Source organism: Canis lupus, chromosome 16, assembly GCF_048164855.1.
Source record: "Canis lupus baileyi chromosome 16, mCanLup2.hap1, whole genome shotgun sequence".
NCBI classification, from domain to species: domain Eukaryota; kingdom Metazoa; phylum Chordata; class Mammalia; order Carnivora; family Canidae; genus Canis; species Canis lupus.
In genome coordinates, this window is record NC_132853.1 from 10,763,154 (window position 1) to 10,778,572 (window position 15,419).

The window sequence follows — 15,419 nt, forward strand, 5'->3', positions numbered from 1 at the left end:
GCGGTTTGTTTACAAACACGGGGCTCGGCAGGTGCGCGGCGCCCCAACGGTGCGCGGCCGGGGCGCGGGGGCGCCGGCTCCGGGGTCCCCGGGCGGGAGTCGCGGGCGGCGGGCGGGCGGGTGTCGGCCGCGCTCCTGCCTTTTCCACGCCTCTCGCGGGCACCAGGAAATTCGCCCGTAGCAGCAAGTTCCTCCCCACCCCCCGCGCGGGAGGGCGGGCGGCGCGGACGGAGGGCGGGCGGCGCGGGCCCCGGGCTGGGGGCGGCCGCCGGGGGTCCCCGCCCCGCCCCGCCCCGCGCGCCCCCCGGGCCGGGCCCGCTCGCGGCCGGGTCGGCGGGGCGGGCAGCGGGCGGGGGCGCGCGGGGCGGGGCGCGGCGCCGGCGGGGCCGGGACATGTAGTCCGCGCGCCGCGGCCTCCCCTGGGCGGCCCTGGCGCGGGCCCGGCCGCGGACTACGACTCCCGCCAGGCGCCGCGGCGCAGCGCATGAGCCCTGCTCGGCTCCGGCGCGTCTATTATGCTGCCGGGGCCGGCGAGCCAAAGAGGAGCCGGCCGCGCGGGCCGGGAGGGACGGCCGCCGGAGCCGCCGAGGCCAAGTACGCCTTTCTCTTGCTTCCTTGCGCGCGCGGGGCGGCGGGCGGCGCGGGCGGCGGCGGGCCGGGCGGGCCGGGGAGCGCGGCCCCGTGCGCCCCGCGCGGGCCGCCGGCGCGTCCCGGGAGTCGGGCGCCCGGGCCGCCGCCGCCTTTGTGCGCGGCCACGATGCAACAAAGCGCGGCGGCCGCCCGGGGTCGCGGCGGCGGCGGCGGCGGCGGCGGCGGCGGCGGCGGCGGCGCGGGCTCCCTCCCCTTCGCCCTCGCCCGCGCCCTCCCGGCCGCCCGCGCCCCGGGCTGGGGGCGTCGCCGCAGCTGGGGCGCGCAGCCCGGAGTTGGCACGGCCCGCGCGCCCCGCGCCAGCCCGGCCTCCCGCGCCCTCCCTCGCGGAAGGGATTTTTTCCCCCCTTTCCTCTGCCCGCCATCTTTCGGAGGGGGGACCGAGGGAGGACGCGGAGGGGGAAGGTGCGCGGCGGCGTCCCAGGCCCGCCGTGCGCCCGGCGCCACTTTCCCGGAGCCCGCCCGCCCGCCCGCCCTCCAGCCCTGCCTGCGGGCCCCTCGGGGCGGGCGCTGGGGGCCCGGCGCCGCCGCCGGGGCGGGGGGCGAGACCAGGCCCGGGCCCGACTCGGAGTGGCGCGGGGCAGCTTCCTGCCAGAGTTGGGGGCCCGGCGCTGACTTGGAGCCCCTTGGACTTGCTGGGTCGTTGCCGCCAGGCCCGGAGGAGACCCAGTTCCCGTTTTGAAATCCGCCTGAAAAGCGCTTAATCCGGGCGAGGGTGGCTGGGGGCGGGAGGAGCGGGAGGAGCGGGGTGCTTGCCTTCTTTCCCACCCGGGTTGGCACCGGCGTGACCGTGGCACCAGCCCGTCGGGGAGGGATGCCCGCCACGCAAACCGCGACCGTCTCCGTGGCCCAAGTGGGCTCCCCCGCGAATACAGCGGTGGGCCCGGGAGCTCTCCCCACCGGTTGCTCCTAGGGGGCAGGGCTAGCGTGGAGGCCTTGGGCGGCCTCCTTTCCCCGGGGGCCTAGGGAGCCCGGGGACAATTTTGGACACAGGATGGAGCTGGGGGGGCCCCCCCTGGGAGTTCCCTGTGCTGGGCCAGCCCCTCAGTGTCCTGCGACCCTTCACGTTGGCTGGAAGCTCTCCGCCCAGGCGTGCAGAACTAGTGTGTCGCCACCCCCCTCCCGCCTCCGGGCGTTAACTTGGTTGTGGACTGCAAAGTTAGCCGGTGGGTGTGGGGTGGCTGTTGTGCATCAGAAGGAAACCAAGGAAAGGGATCCCGGAGGCTCATCTTCACGGTCCCCCACCCCAGTGAGAGGGACAAGGGAGCGCTGTTGGCTGTCTCCTTTAAGTCTTTCCTTCAAGATGGAGCTGCTTTTCCTGGGTCCATGGAGTGGCCCCAGGAGATCCTCAAGCCTACACAAAGCGGCCTGGTGTTTTTTGGGGGGAGCAGTTTTGGCTTTAAAGTGGACAAGGAAAGGGCTGCATCTGTGCAAGGGGTCGGTCCTCAGGAGTTAGAGACCTCTTCCCTCCTTCCCGGGGCCCTGCACAGCGGCCCTGATTGTGGCCTCCCGTTTGCAAATAAAGCTCTGTGTTTGCCCTTTCTCGTGTGGAGGCCTTTGGTGTGTGCTGGTGGTTGCAGATCAGGAAAGATAGGGCACACGCAGGGCGTTACAACGCCCGCCCTCTGGGCAGGAGGTGACACCTGGAGGTGAGGGGCATTTCTGACTTTTCTGGTGACCTGGGGGGGCAGGGGCATGCCTCTGCCCCTGGGCATCTGGAAGCTGCCTCCCAGCAGCTCCGCAGAGGCCTAGATCCAGTCCCAGCCCTGCTTTGGGGACATCCAGGGAGGAGGGGTTTAAGATGCTTTTTCTGGGGGGTGGGGGAGTGGGCATTCGGCACCGTTGGGATTTTTGTTTTGTATTTAGGAAGTAGAGTAATTGATTTCCTTCAGCAGGAGTTCACGCGTGCTTTAGAAGTGAGCTTTGAATAAAGGAGGGGATTTGTAAACACTCTGCTCCCGCCTTTGACTCTCGGGCAGTGTTGGGCAGAAAGTGAAAGCGGAGAGGGGGGCGGGGGCCGGGGGCCATGCACCGTGTACCGCCCAGCCTGGCGCTGCTGCAGCCAAAGGCTCCTTCCTGTGCCCTCTTCCTGCAGCCTGGCAAGTCGCCAGCCACCAGAGCCCTGTGCCCAGCTAGTGGTGAGGTGCACAGCCACTTCCTGGTTCTAGGTGGTGGAGCTTTCCTTGGGGAGTGTTGGCCCCCAGCCCCCTGAGTGGAGTGGTTGGCACAAGACTAACAGGACCCTGCTCCATGCTTGGCCACGGTGTCCGTCTGGCCTTCTGTCCACCAGTGGCGGCCCTGTCCTCCTCGGGAGAGCAGCGTTCCCTTGGTGGGCCCACGGGAAGCTGGGGTCGAGCCAGGAGTGGGGGCCCGCCCAGACCCAGAGCCCACCAAGTCCCCGCTGCTGGAGACGTGCCTGAAGCTGCTCTGCAGATAGTTGATGGGGAGGCAGTTCAGGGGCCTGGCTCAGTAGTGTGGATGGGTAGGTAGCCTGTTCCTCCTTTCTTTCCTAACTGATCTTTGAACTATAACCAGCGGGACCCCAAAGGCAAGCCCTGTATACCTTGCATCAGCAGGCCAGTGGCCAGTTGAAGCATTTATTTCGCAAGGAAATTTTATTATTTTTATTTATTTATTTATTTTTACAGATTTTATTTATTTGTTCATGAGACACACACACACACAGAGAGAGAGAGAGAGAGAGAAAGAGAGAGACAGGGGCCCAGGCAGAGGGAGAAGCAGGCTTCATGCCGGAAGCCCGATGTGAGACTCGATCCTGGGTCTCCAGGATCATGCCTTGGGCTGAAGGTGGTGCTAAACTGCTGAGCCACCCGGGCTGCCCCACGAGGAAATTTTAAAGAATTACGGTGGAAAGCAGCACCCTGCTTGCTGTATTCTTACCTTTGGGAACTTGGGGTGCCCCAGGAATTTGCATCTTGGGAGCGCCCCTTCCCTCCCACGTGAGGCTTTGCCCTTTGTTTGAGCAGAAGAGACCGATAGGTGTCCACGTCACAGTGGGCTGCCTGGTGTGTTTGGACCGGGGCTACTGGTCACTGTCTAGGTGCCCAGGTGGTGACTGGCGTGTCCAGGAAGCCTTTGGTGCTTGCACACCCCCGCCCCCCCCACTCTGGGTACTTGTGCTCCTGCCATTCGAGAAGCTTGGGGGCTCTTAAAGTGTCATGTTTCGGGATCATTCACGCTTTGGTGGTTTACATTTGAAGTCTGGCTCCTGGATGTATGTTTACAGTAGTGGTAATGGGGACCTGTGTGCGGCCAGAGGCTTTCGGCCCTGCTGCTTCAGTGCTATAGGTGAGTGTTTATTTCTTTCTCCAGCTTTTAAGTATTCTAGAAGAGAGTCTGCTCTCAATTGACCTCCTTTTTAGGGCCTTTATGATCTCCAGTGAGAGCCAGCTAAAAGCTGCATTTTGGAGGAAGCCTCCTCCCTGCTTGCCACAGGCCCTGGAAGTTCCGGGGGACCTCGTCCAGAGTTAATGAGGTGTTTGGAAGTACTTTTCCATCTCCTTGAAATATGTCACCTGGAGTGCAGTGACAGTTCAGGTGTCCCTAATCCATTTTCTCTGTGTGTGGTTAAAGTTGGGCTTGGTGGCTGGAGTGGGGGCACCATATCATAGGAGCTGGGGCTCTGGGGGCCCCATCGAGGTCCCAAGTACCTGGAACCCCGGGACTTGGAGGTGGGAATGTCCTCACCTGTTGGCTTCTGTCAGTGGTGGCCGCTGCCCGCAGGCAGGACCATGTTCTCAGTTCTGTACATCTGCACCCTTGTAAGGCCTACCAGAAAGAAGAGGAGCCGTTTCAGTTCTGTGACTAAGCTGAGGGGATGCCTTCCTGTGCAATGACTGTGACCAGAGAGTGTTCCAGGGGTGTGGTGTGGGCGTAAGGGACAGATGGAGTGGTATGGGCTTCAAGAAGGGGGTGCCCCCCCAGCTTATTGCCATTGGCTTGTGTGCCCACCCCTAACGTTGACTGCGTATTCATGGTGCCATCCCTGAGCCAGGGGCTGGGCGTTAAGACCTTGGGCTCCGCTGGCTGTGGACTCAGATAAGGCAAGCACCCTTCTGTGTTCCGCTGTCTCAGCTGCCTCCCTGCTGCCCTGGCCCAGCTGATTGTGGGTCTGGGGTTAGAGACACAGGTGACCACGTGACTGTCCCCTATGGTGACAGAGTCCCCGCCCCTACAGGGTGGTCCAAAGGGGGAGAAGGAGCAATGGGGAGGAGAGCCTGCAAGAGTAGCTTGGTTTACATGCAAGCACTTGAGCTGAGGTAACATCACCACTGTGAGTAGTAACATCAGTGAACACTGGGGCTGTAGTAACACCATTACCTTGGGACGTACTCCCATGGAGCACTGGGGCTGTAGTAACACCACTACCGTGGGAGGTACTCCAGGGAGCACTGGGGCTGAGTAACACCACTACCGTGGGAGGTACTCCAGGGAGCACTGGGGCTGTAGTAACACCACTACCGTGGGAGGTACTCCAGGGAGCACTGGGGCTGAGTAACACCACTACCGTGGGAGGTACTCCAGGGAGCACTGGGGCTGTAGTAACACCACTACCGTGGGAGGTACTCTAGGGAGCACTGGGGCTGTAGTAACACCACTACCGTGGGAGGTACTCCAGGGAGCACTGGGGCTGTAGTAACACCACTACCGTGGGAGGTACTCTAGGGAGCACTGGGGCTGTAGTAACACCACTACCGTGGGAGGTACTCTAGGGAGCACTGGGGCTGTAGTAACACCACTACCGTGGGAGGTACTCTAGGGAGCACTGGGGCTGTAGTAACACCACTACCGTGGGAGGTACTCTAGGGAGCACTGGGGCTGTAGTAACACCACTACCGTGGGAGGTACTCCAGGGAGCACTGGGACTGAGTAACACCACTACCGTGGGAGGTACTCCAGGGAGCACTGGGGCTGTAGTAACACCACTACCGTGGGAGGTACTCCAGGGAGCACTGGGGCTGAGTAACACCACTACCGTGGGAGGTACTCCAGGGAGCACTGGGGCTGTAGTAACACCACTACCGTGGGAGGTACTCTAGGGAGCACTGGGGCTGTAGTAACACCACTACCGTGGGAGGTACTCCAGGGAGCACTGGGGCTGTAGTAACACCACTACCGTGGGAGGTACTCCAGGGAGCACTGGGGCTGTAGTAACACCGCTACCGTGGGAGGTACTCCAGGGAGCACTGGGGCTGTAGTAACACCGCTACCGTGGGAGGTACTCCAGGGAGCACTGGGGCTGTAGTAACACCACTACCGTGGGAGGTACTCCAGGGAGCACTGGGGCTGAGTAACACCACTACTGTGGGAGGTACTCCAGGGAGCACTGGGGCTGTAGTAACACCATTACTGTGGGAGGTACTCCAGGGAGCACTGGGGCTGTAGTAACACCGCTACCGTGGGAGGTACTCCAGGGAGCACTGGGGCTGTAGTAACACCGCTACCGTGGGAGGTACTCTGGTGTAGTAATGACACCAGAGCCCAGAGGACATGACAGGGCATCAGGTGGGTGAGGGGACAACAGTGTGGGTCCACTTGCAGGCCAGACCTGGGGCCTGGTGACAGTCCCATAGCACCGGGTGGAGTGCCCACAGGTTAGATGGGACTGGGCCAGCAGAGGGTGGGTCCCTTGCTGCTGGAGGGCAGGTGTGACCTAGACCTTTCAGGCAGGCTCAGGGCCCTGGCTGGGCAGGGTGTGACAGGCCCAGAGTGTGGGCAGGAGGCAGCGGTGGGCCCAGCCTGCTTGTTTGCTCCCCTGGGGTCCCCTCCCCTGGCCCCACAGGCAGTTGGCTCCATCTATCATGGAAGTCGACCCTGGCCTCACGGATCCAGTTTCCTGTGATCTGGCCTGCTGGCCCCAGGGCAGCCACTGGTCAGCATGTACTGTGGAGGCTTGGCCGGCCGCCTGGGGGCAGAGGTGCCCTGCTCTGGGGCACACTTAGCTCGGGATCTACTGGATGGGGAAGAGGCTTCTGAGAGGCGGTGGCTGGGGTTCTGGTGTGGGGCACGTGGCCTCGTTCAAGGTCTGCTTCTGCTTCCTTCTGGCTGGGCGACCTGTTGCCCCTTTGCCTCTGAGCCTTTGTCCCTACTTGGAAGATGGGTGGACAGCTACCGATGCCCTGCCGGGATGGTATAAGGAGACCAGGAATGGAGTGTGGCAGTGAGGGAGCCCCCTACAAGCACAGAGACCCCCTGGTGCAGAGAGAGAGTGAGCACCCACCTCAGGAGGTTGAGATTCACAAGACCGTCCTTGGTGCTGGTGGGCACCGCGGATCTGAGCAGGACAAGGCGGGCCTAGGTGAGCTCAGGCCCTGCCCCTGGTCCCCTTCGGCAGCCGAGACTGGGGGACTCCCTCCTACCTCCAACCACCTCCTCCCTCGGTGTCAGTGTCCCTAGGTGCCTCCTATCCTCCTATGGCATGCCACGGTGTCCCCTCAAGCCCCCAGATGCCCCCCACACTAGGAGCCTCCTGAGAACCTCCACCAACCCTTGCAGAATTGCTCAGCCTCGCCCCACCCTGTCCCCTGTGGCCCCTCCACCCTCCCTTGAAAGCTGGGGATCCCTGGGTCCAAATAGGGGCTCCTTGCTCTGGGCCAAGCCAGCCCGGAAATACCCCCACCCCTGCCCCCTTCCGGCCTCATTCCCCCCAGGGCTGGAGGTGCCCTGTCGCCACCGCAGGAAGGGTCCGTCCCCTACTAGCTTCAGTCCCAGATGCCCAGGGGCTTCAGCTCTGCCTGCCTGTTACCGCCTGCAGCTCAGCGCTCTGGCGGAAGGGCTGCTGCATCTGTGGCCCAGGCTTGGAGTGGTCTCTACACGGCCACTGGACAGAGGGCTCCCTCATGTGTCCAAGGCCCCGAATAAGGTCTCTCCTGATGTTCCTGTGGGCTGGACAAGCCTCCAGGTAGGTGGATTTCTGTTTTATCTAGTATTTTAGATCCCCGTGGAGGATGGAGGCAAGTCCATCCTTGAGGACTTGACTTGAGGGGCTGACTCTAAGCTCTTGGGAAGAGGTGAGGAGCTGGCCTGCTGCCTCCAGGCCAGCCCCCATCTTGCAGCCTGCAGACCCTGGGCCCTATTCCCACCCGCCCAGGGCCAGCACAGAGCCCCTCTGAGTGGAGGAGCGTGAGTGACCCTGGAGGGTGGGGGGGCCAGTCGGTGTCCCCTGCCCTCCCCTGCCCGCTGTCCACTTGGGAAGCCCTCCTTGGGGTCTCGCCAGGACTCCGGATCTCTGGCTTTCACTTGTGTTTGAGGGTTTTTGTGGTTTATCTGAGTTTCCGCTCTGGGCAGTTTCAGATCCTCTTGTGTCAAAGGCGGCTTGTCTCCACTTTGACCTTCACCCAGTTTGCACGTGCTGCCTTCCTGCCTTGGCAGCTGTCCCCTGGGAAGCGGGGCAGCTTCTCTGAGCCTCGGCCTCCTGCCCGATAGCACCTAACACAGAGTGGGCGCTCAGCAATGGCTTCTGGCTGTCCCTGGGGGGAGCACCACTTCCCTGCTGGCTGTGGGGCTGCGTTCAAGTGGGGTCCCCACTCCGTGACCACCGGGAGGGCTGCCCGTGCAAGGCGGGTGCTGTCCGTGCAGTAAATAGGGAACCCAAGCGAAGTGTCTGTCAGCGGGTGTGTGCAGAGCACCGCACCCTGACAGCCCCAGGCACATTCTGGAGGCTCCCTGACCCTGGGGAGCCTTAATGGTGAAATTAATTGCTCCTGCATTATGTGCTTACAGACCTTTAGACCCATGCTCTAGAAGAATGGTTTCCAGCCAGCGGGCATCAGGCGGCCTGTGGGCTCTCAGGTCCATGGACTGGAGCTGTACCTTTTCCTCCTGTGTGCTTACCCCAGGAGACCTGCACTCCCTCCCCTGGGGACAGCTGGGGGGTGCAGGGCAGACCTTGCAGCTCACAGATTTTACAAGCACATGTAGGCTTGAGGTGCTGGGGTCTCTTTGGCACCTCCCGTGCGTGGGGGTCCTCTTCCCACCCAGGTAAGTGGGGAGCAAAGTCGTGTCCCCCAGGGCTGGCAGCTGCTGTGAAGGGGTGGGGGATGCCGGAGCCTGAACAACCAAGGAAAAGTGGGGTTTGCCCTCTTCTGGTGCTGTGGGAGCTTCCAGTGGAGACAGAAGTGGAGGGAATAGAGGCCGTCCACAACCCCCAGAGTGCTCAGCCTCTCCTGCTTTGTCCCATCTTATTTGCAAAGCCCCACGGCCACTATCGGGACAAGCTCCAGACACGTCTCATTCAGAAGACTTGGAGCACCTGTCTCTGCAAGATAATGACTCTAGAAAACTTAGAGCTGCAATACCACTATCACCCCCAAAGCGTTAACATTGTATCCGAAAGGTTATCAAATAGTGTTGAAGTAGACGCCCCTCGCGTTCACTTCATAGCAGGCATTTCTAGCAAACTGGCGCAGGTGCCCGAGTCCCGGGGCTGCCACCCACCGGCTCTCTCACCTACCTGTGATTGCCTGGACCATGAGATGGCGAAGTACAGGCCTGTCCCCCTCCATGTGACATCGTAAAGTTCCAGGCTGGCGTAGAAGCTGATAGTGACAGGCAGCCTTCCTTGTCACAGGGCCGCCATCCTTGGCTCCACTTCAGTCACCAGAAACTCTGGGGACAGAGCTTTTTTCCCTAAAAAAACAGCAAAAAACCTGTGCAGCAAAATCTGACCCTGCAGCAGATCCTTATTTATCCTTAGGATGAAAATTCATGTTTCCTTGCAGCATATTGTGTTTGATTTGGGATGTCATCCCAGGCCCTGGGGGTGGGCATGTGTATGTCAGAGATCCTGCCCCCGCCCCCACACCACCCTGGAACGGTGGATTCACTGGGTTCGGAAATCCAGCAGACTCCATCCGGGCATGCCTGGCTCCCGGGAGGAGGGGGCAATGATCAGGATCAGGATCAGACTCTGGCCAGGGCATGGGGTGTGTGCTGGAGCTGAAGGGAAGTCAGGGGTCCCTGGGGCTCACAGGTTGCCTGCCGCAGTGGGGGTGTCCAGGGGAGCTTCGTTGCCCAAGAGGCTGTGCACTGGTGTGAGAGCTCTGAGCACCCTGGGCTTCAGTTTTCTCTTTTGCAACCAGTACCCAGTACATGTTGCCATAGGCTGATGGGGACCCGGGGAATGGGGTCCCAGCTGGGCTTTTATCTTCACTCCCTCCATGACCCCCATCTTGGCATCCCCCACCCAGCCACAATAGATTGGGCCAGGAGGTGAGGCCAGACCCTTCTGTGGCCCCAATTTGCCTTTGTTTCCCTCCTGATTTGGGGGCCCTGGCGTATCCCACTAGGGACTCCCTTGAGAAGGTGCCGGAGGTCCCTGGCAGCAGACGCAGAAGCAGGCCCCGCCGGCCCCCGTGGCAGTTTACTGCCTGGGCGTTTCTCCCCAGCCTGGCATGGCCAAGGGGCGGGGCTGGGGGCCCCATGCTCCTGCATAGAGGCCAAGCCTGGGGGGTCAGAGAGGGACCAGTGCCCACGTGGAGGCACAGGCCCCAGGGAAGAGCGGTCTGCAGCAAGAGCCTTCCTGCTTCGTTGACAGACGTGCTGCTTCTCCGAGCCTGGCTGCCGTCATCGTGGAGTTGGGGCATCGAGAGGCTGCTCCTGCTCTGCTGGGATGAGGAGGCGAGGTGGAGGGTGGTGGTTATCTTAGGTAGACACGTTTCAGTTCTCGGTCCCACGTGTGACCTCCTTGTGTCCTCACAGCGCCTGGTAATGGGTATGCAGAGACCCTCGGGCTCTGGTTTCTGACCCTGTGCTGAGTCCCCTCTCCGGGTGATTTGGGAACCAGGATACCTCCTTCCAGCCCAACATGCCAGTGTTCCCCAGCTCCCTAGCCATTGGCCAGGATGCCCCTGGTCCCTTCATCTTCGTGGGTGGAAGCCACGCACCTGTGTCTGACCATGGAGTTGGGAGCACTCGGTAGGTGACAGCAGTGCCACAGGTCAGTTGGTGAGGGAGCCGAGTTTTGAACCCTGGTGTGGCAGACCCAGTGGGTGCTCCTTGCCGCCCTCCACATGGCCCTGCTTGCCAGAGGTCTTGGTGTTGGTGTGGCAACGGAAGGGCCATCTCGTTCTTTAGCTGCCTGGTCCTCTCCCCCCGCCCCTGGTGGCTTATGTCCCCAAATGCCCATGTGGACAGCCTCAGGAAATCCCCGCGGGTGGAAGAGCCTCAGCTTTGTCACTCTGGCCTCAGGCCACATGAGTCTGAGCATCCGCAGAGGTAAAGGGCTTGTGGCCGTGGCTGACCACTCAACATACTTGGTGTTTTCTCCACCGTCTGCTCCCACCGGCCTCACCCCAGGAGGGCAACAGTGAGGCCTGGGCCCGAGGGTAGTGGGGCAATCACACAGGGCGAGGCGTGGGGTGGATGCTGGACACATTTCTGAGAGGAACTTCCTGAGCGCACCGAAGGAGCATGGGGTGCTCTGAGTGTTGGGCACAGGTGGGCCCCCAGAGAGCTGGGGTCACGTGACTGCGCGGCAGCTCTACCTCTCTTTTGAACCCCATGTTGTTTTGCACTTTGTCCCTTACTTTGTTCGTAGCTGCCCCTGTGAGAGGGTGTGCTGGTGATCTGCTTACGTTTTCACTTCTCTGGAAGCAGCATTTGCTTCCCGGTCTCAGAATGCAGCCCTTATCCCTCCCAGATGAGGGAGGCTGAGGGACAGCCCTCTGTGCTTGTCAGTGTCTGTGACGTCACCGTCGGGCCTGGAGAAGCGTCCAGGGGAAAGGCAAGGCCAGGCTTTCACCATGGCTCTGCTCACCCTAGACTCAGCCCATCCTGCTGGGCTTTGAGCAGAGGTGACTGACCCCCAGGCCTGGGCTCCGTCTGCAGGGAGGCGGCCACTTACTGCCTGTTGCCCCAGAGGAGTTGTGCTGGGTGTCCTGTGCAACTTTATGTTTGGAGAGCTTCTCTGAGTCCTCTTCCCTTGCCGAGGCGGCTCCCAGGGGTCAGGTTCTGGAGGCGTCCGACGTAAGCTCTCTGACTCTCCCCTTGCTGATCTCCTGAGAGGTGGATCCTGGCACCTGCAATCGCAGGGCTTGTAAGGGGGCCCACCAACCTGTTATACTCTGGCTGCCACCATGTCCCCCCTGTTGAGCTGGGGCCTGGGCTGCTGGGAGCTGTGAGAGCTGAGAGAAGCAGAGGGCTGGACACTGCCACTCTGATGGGACACCACAAGCCCTGTGGCCATTGTCAGGTGTTGGAGGGGTCTGTTTCAGCAGTTTGCAGAAAGAGGGAGGGCTTATCCCTGTGCAGGGTCCCCGCAGACTGTGGGTACTATGTGCTGGATGCTGCTGGGCTCTTTCTGCACGTCCCCTCTGAACCACACAGACTCCCGGGGCTGATGATGGGCCACCGCGGAAGAACTCCTGTGGCCTGTAGTGACCGCTGGCCCTCAGGGAGCATGTGGCAGCACCAGGCACTCTGCTCAGAGCTTCAGCAGTGTGGTCTGGAACCCCTGGCAGTGCCAGGGGCAGGGCAGGGGGCTGGGTTGGGCTGGCATGTGGCAGAGTCCTGCAAGTCAGGCTCACGGCAGCCACTGTGCTGCCCCTGGGCTCTTACCTCCAGATGGGGTTAGGGGACGGGATCCCGTGTTTGTGGCCAGAGCCAGCTTCCCACTCAGCTACATGTTTGGAGCGGCGTTCAGAGCTGGAAGAGAGGGGGAGGCCTTGAGGCAGGCCTCAAGTCCGGGTGGCAGCCTGAGGATGGCCCTGTAGTGAGCATGCCTGAGTGCCCTCCTGCCTGGACGAGGCCAGCTGCACCTTGGCCCATGTCCTTCCAGATCATTTTTTAGGCCCTGGCTGTGTCCTAACTTCTGTGGCTTTCTGTGCTGTGCACCTGCAGAAGCAGCAGCAGTGCTAGGTGCTGGGCACCCACCCACCTGCCAGATACCTAGGGAGCAGGTGGTGGAACCTCCTGAGTGCACCGAAGGAGCTCCCGCAGGTGGAGGTGGTGTTTAGGCCAAGTTTGCACTTGCTGGCCTGCTGGGGGTGGGGGGAGGCGGGCAGTGGGGCATGAGAGACAACTCAGGTTTGCTCCAGGCTCCCAGTCTTTCTGGTGATGAAGACCTACCCTTATTGCCATTAGCACAGGCTGGCTCAGCCACCCATCCCCACCCACTGCTGAGCAGCTGGTTGGGGCCATGGGCACCGTGCTGACTGTGCCACTCCCCTGGCTTGGCAAGATAGAGAAGCAAGAGAGAGGTGCCAGCTCTCCCCAGGAGGGTGTGAAAGAGGGGAGCGGCTGTGGGTTCCCCAGGGTGGTGGGCGTGGCACCTCGTGGGGGTTCCGGGGTGTCCCTTGAATGCAGAGCAGGTCTTGGTGGGCAACATGCACCTGCTGTCGGCTTGAGCCCTTTTTGCTCTGGTTGGAGTGGTTTGTAGCAAGTGCCAATTACTCTGCTGTAAACACGCCCACGTGGCAGGTGGCAAGCTACCAACAGGATGTTAACCACCTCACGAGACTCTGAAAGTTTTAAGGATCCACTTTTGCAAGTTGTGGGTAGGGTGGCTGATTCCAGGGGCCAACCTGTGCTGCTCTGTCCTCCCCCCGTCCCGTCTGGCCCTTCATGCCATAGGACTGCCACTCCACCCCGAACTGCCTGAATATTGTAACAAGGACACATAAAAACCGGAAGTGTGACAGGGAACACAGATGGGGCCCAGTGCTCCTATCCACGTGCGGCCTCTGATCTGCTCTGGGCCCTACAAGTAAAAGTGGGCCAGCAGCTTCCAGCCAGGAAACTTTAGTAAGGCCAGAGCCCACGGTGGGACTGGCCTGTTGGTTCCGGGGCGTCGCTGGTCGTCTTCCTTCCCAGCAATGAGCTTGGTGAGCATTCCCGAAAGCTGGGGAGGTCGGCAGCAGCCCTGTGTTTACAGAGAGTGCTGGGTGAGATGTGCCCTCTCCTGCCCCCGTGGTTGGCCTGGGGCCGGGGGTGTCACACCCTGGCCTGCCATCACAAACCAGCGCTGGTTCTCATGGTTACATCAGAACCTCGCCCCAAAGGGGCCCAGCTCCACACGCCACGCGCGATTCTGCGAATGCTCTGCCTGCCTGGCTCGGCTCTGTGGGGTTGATGCTGGAGCCCTCTCTACGTGTGAATCATTCCTCCAAAATTGCCACGCTCAAGAACAGTCCGAGTCAGCCCCCAGTAGGCGGGCAGTTGGTGGGCAGTGAGCCAGGAGAGGCCGCCTCCTGGGCCCCCGCCTCCCGCTGCTGGCTGTGTGCCTGGACGGCCACCTTCCCACCCTTGCCTTGTCCCGCCCACCCAGGCAGCCTGTGTTCACGCCACATCCCTGCCCCCGCCTGACAGCAGTAGTCAGAGCAGGTAGCAGGTGAGGGCCGGTCTGAGCAGGGTGAGTGGCGTGGGCAGCGTGACCTGGCCTCACCGTGACTGCTCAGGTGTGCTCAGGAGTCCCCGAGGTGGGGCCCTGGTGACCGGCCTGTCTGTGCTGTGCCTCCTGCCCTGTAGGTGCTGCCTGGTTGGGCCCAGAAATGGGATGTCAGGCCTCCAAAAGGAGCATAGTGGAAGCGAGGGCCTCCCTGAGCCGCTGCTGTGACGGCCAGTGAGCGAGCCGCGGAGGATGTCCACCACGACGACGGTCGCGCCCGCGGGGATCCCGGCGGCCCCGGGCCCGGTGAACCCGCCCCCGCCGGAGGTCTCCAACCCTGCCAAGCCTGGCCGCAAGACCAACCAGCTGCAGTACATGCAGAACGTGGTGGTAAAGACGCTCTGGAAACACCAGTTCGCCTGGCCCTTCTACCAGCCCGTAGATGCAATCAAGCTGAACCTGCCCGTGAGTACCCCCTACCCTCCACACTGGCATCCCTGCCCCTCTGGCCGCTCCCCCCCCCACCCCACACACACCATCTGGAAGAACTGTGCCTAGGCCCAGGCAGCTGTGGTGCCGGTAAGCCAGGCCCAGCCCAGGGCCCGTGGTGACCGAGGAGCAGAGGGGTTCCTGGGGCATGGGAGTGTGCAGGGAGCCGGGGAGAACTCGAGTCCCACAGGCAGGGAAGGGAGCAGCTGTCCCCTTGCTGTTCCTGTGTCCCTCCTGTAGAACCGTGCCTCCGCCCTTCGCCATCAAACGTTCAGTGCAGGTTGTGGCCCACTCTCCAGGGGTGCTGGCCCCATCATCTCATGGGTTCCTTATTTGGACCCAGAGAAACCCTGAGCGTTTCCAGGGGAAGCCCTGGTCCCAGTTCGGCATGGGTTACCGGCGGGCTCTGGGGTTGGAGTCGAGTTGGAGGCTCGGTGCCCTCTCCACAGTGCCGGTGGGTCCTGGGCCTGCCCCGGCTGCCCAGTTCTGTGCGTCTCTGAGCCCCGCCCATCCAGACAGAATCTTTCGGGTGAGAGGCATGGTGGTGGTTTGAAGTGGGCCCGGCGCTCGCCCCAGGCCCTGCACCCGGCCTCAGCTGACCAGACACTGCCTTTGGTCCAACCATGGTACCCAGCTCACCTGAGAAGATACTCCGTGTGCCATCGCCCTCCTCGGGGACAGCGAACATGACACTGCAGAGTGCGCTGATGATGCCTCTGAAAATCTCTTTCCCAGGATTACCATAAAATCATAAAAAACCCAATGGATATGGGGACTATTAAGAAGAGACTAGAAAATAATTATTACTGGAGCGCGAGCGAATGTATGCAGGACTTCAACACCATGTTTACAAATTGTTACATTTATAACAAGGTAAGAAAGTACCTGGGACGCAGCCCCAAAATGCCCCCGTGAGTCCCTGAGTGCAGGCCACGGG

At 61.8% G+C, this 15,419-nt stretch overlaps 1 protein-coding gene and 1 long non-coding RNA gene across 8 annotated transcripts in view; one reads left to right on the forward strand and one right to left on the reverse strand.

Annotated features, from left to right (window-relative positions):
- The first annotated feature begins 437 nt into the window (after positions 1–437).
- The window catches only part of BRD3 (bromodomain containing 3), a 34,649-nt gene continuing 19,667 nt past the window's right edge, over positions 438–15,419 (forward strand). The window contains exons 1-3 of one of the 3 annotated variants that reach the window (XM_072778561.1): positions 438–594; positions 14,134–14,458; positions 15,218–15,355. In XM_072778561.1, the coding sequence (XP_072634662.1) occupies positions 14,246–14,458; positions 15,218–15,355 (351 nt within the window). In that variant the 5' untranslated portion in view covers positions 438–594; positions 14,134–14,245. Of the gene's footprint in view, positions 595–13,661; positions 14,018–14,133; positions 14,459–15,217; positions 15,356–15,419 lie in introns of those variants that run through there. The other 2 variants (XM_072778562.1, XM_072778564.1) reach the window with 2 other exon arrangements.
- LOC140605938 (uncharacterized) lies at positions 3,300–13,628 on the reverse strand. 5 transcript variants are annotated; one of them, XR_012008458.1, is made up of 6 exons: positions 12,226–13,628; positions 11,513–11,687; positions 11,244–11,369; positions 10,554–10,685; positions 9,122–10,371; positions 3,300–4,437 (listed from the first exon to the last, which is right to left on the reverse strand). It is a non-coding gene; the product is annotated as an uncharacterized lncRNA (long non-coding RNA). The 5 variants fall into 5 exon arrangements; XR_012008456.1 differs by having other exon boundaries at positions 10,554–11,687; positions 12,226–12,312; positions 12,939–13,628; XR_012008455.1 differs by having other exon boundaries at positions 10,554–11,369.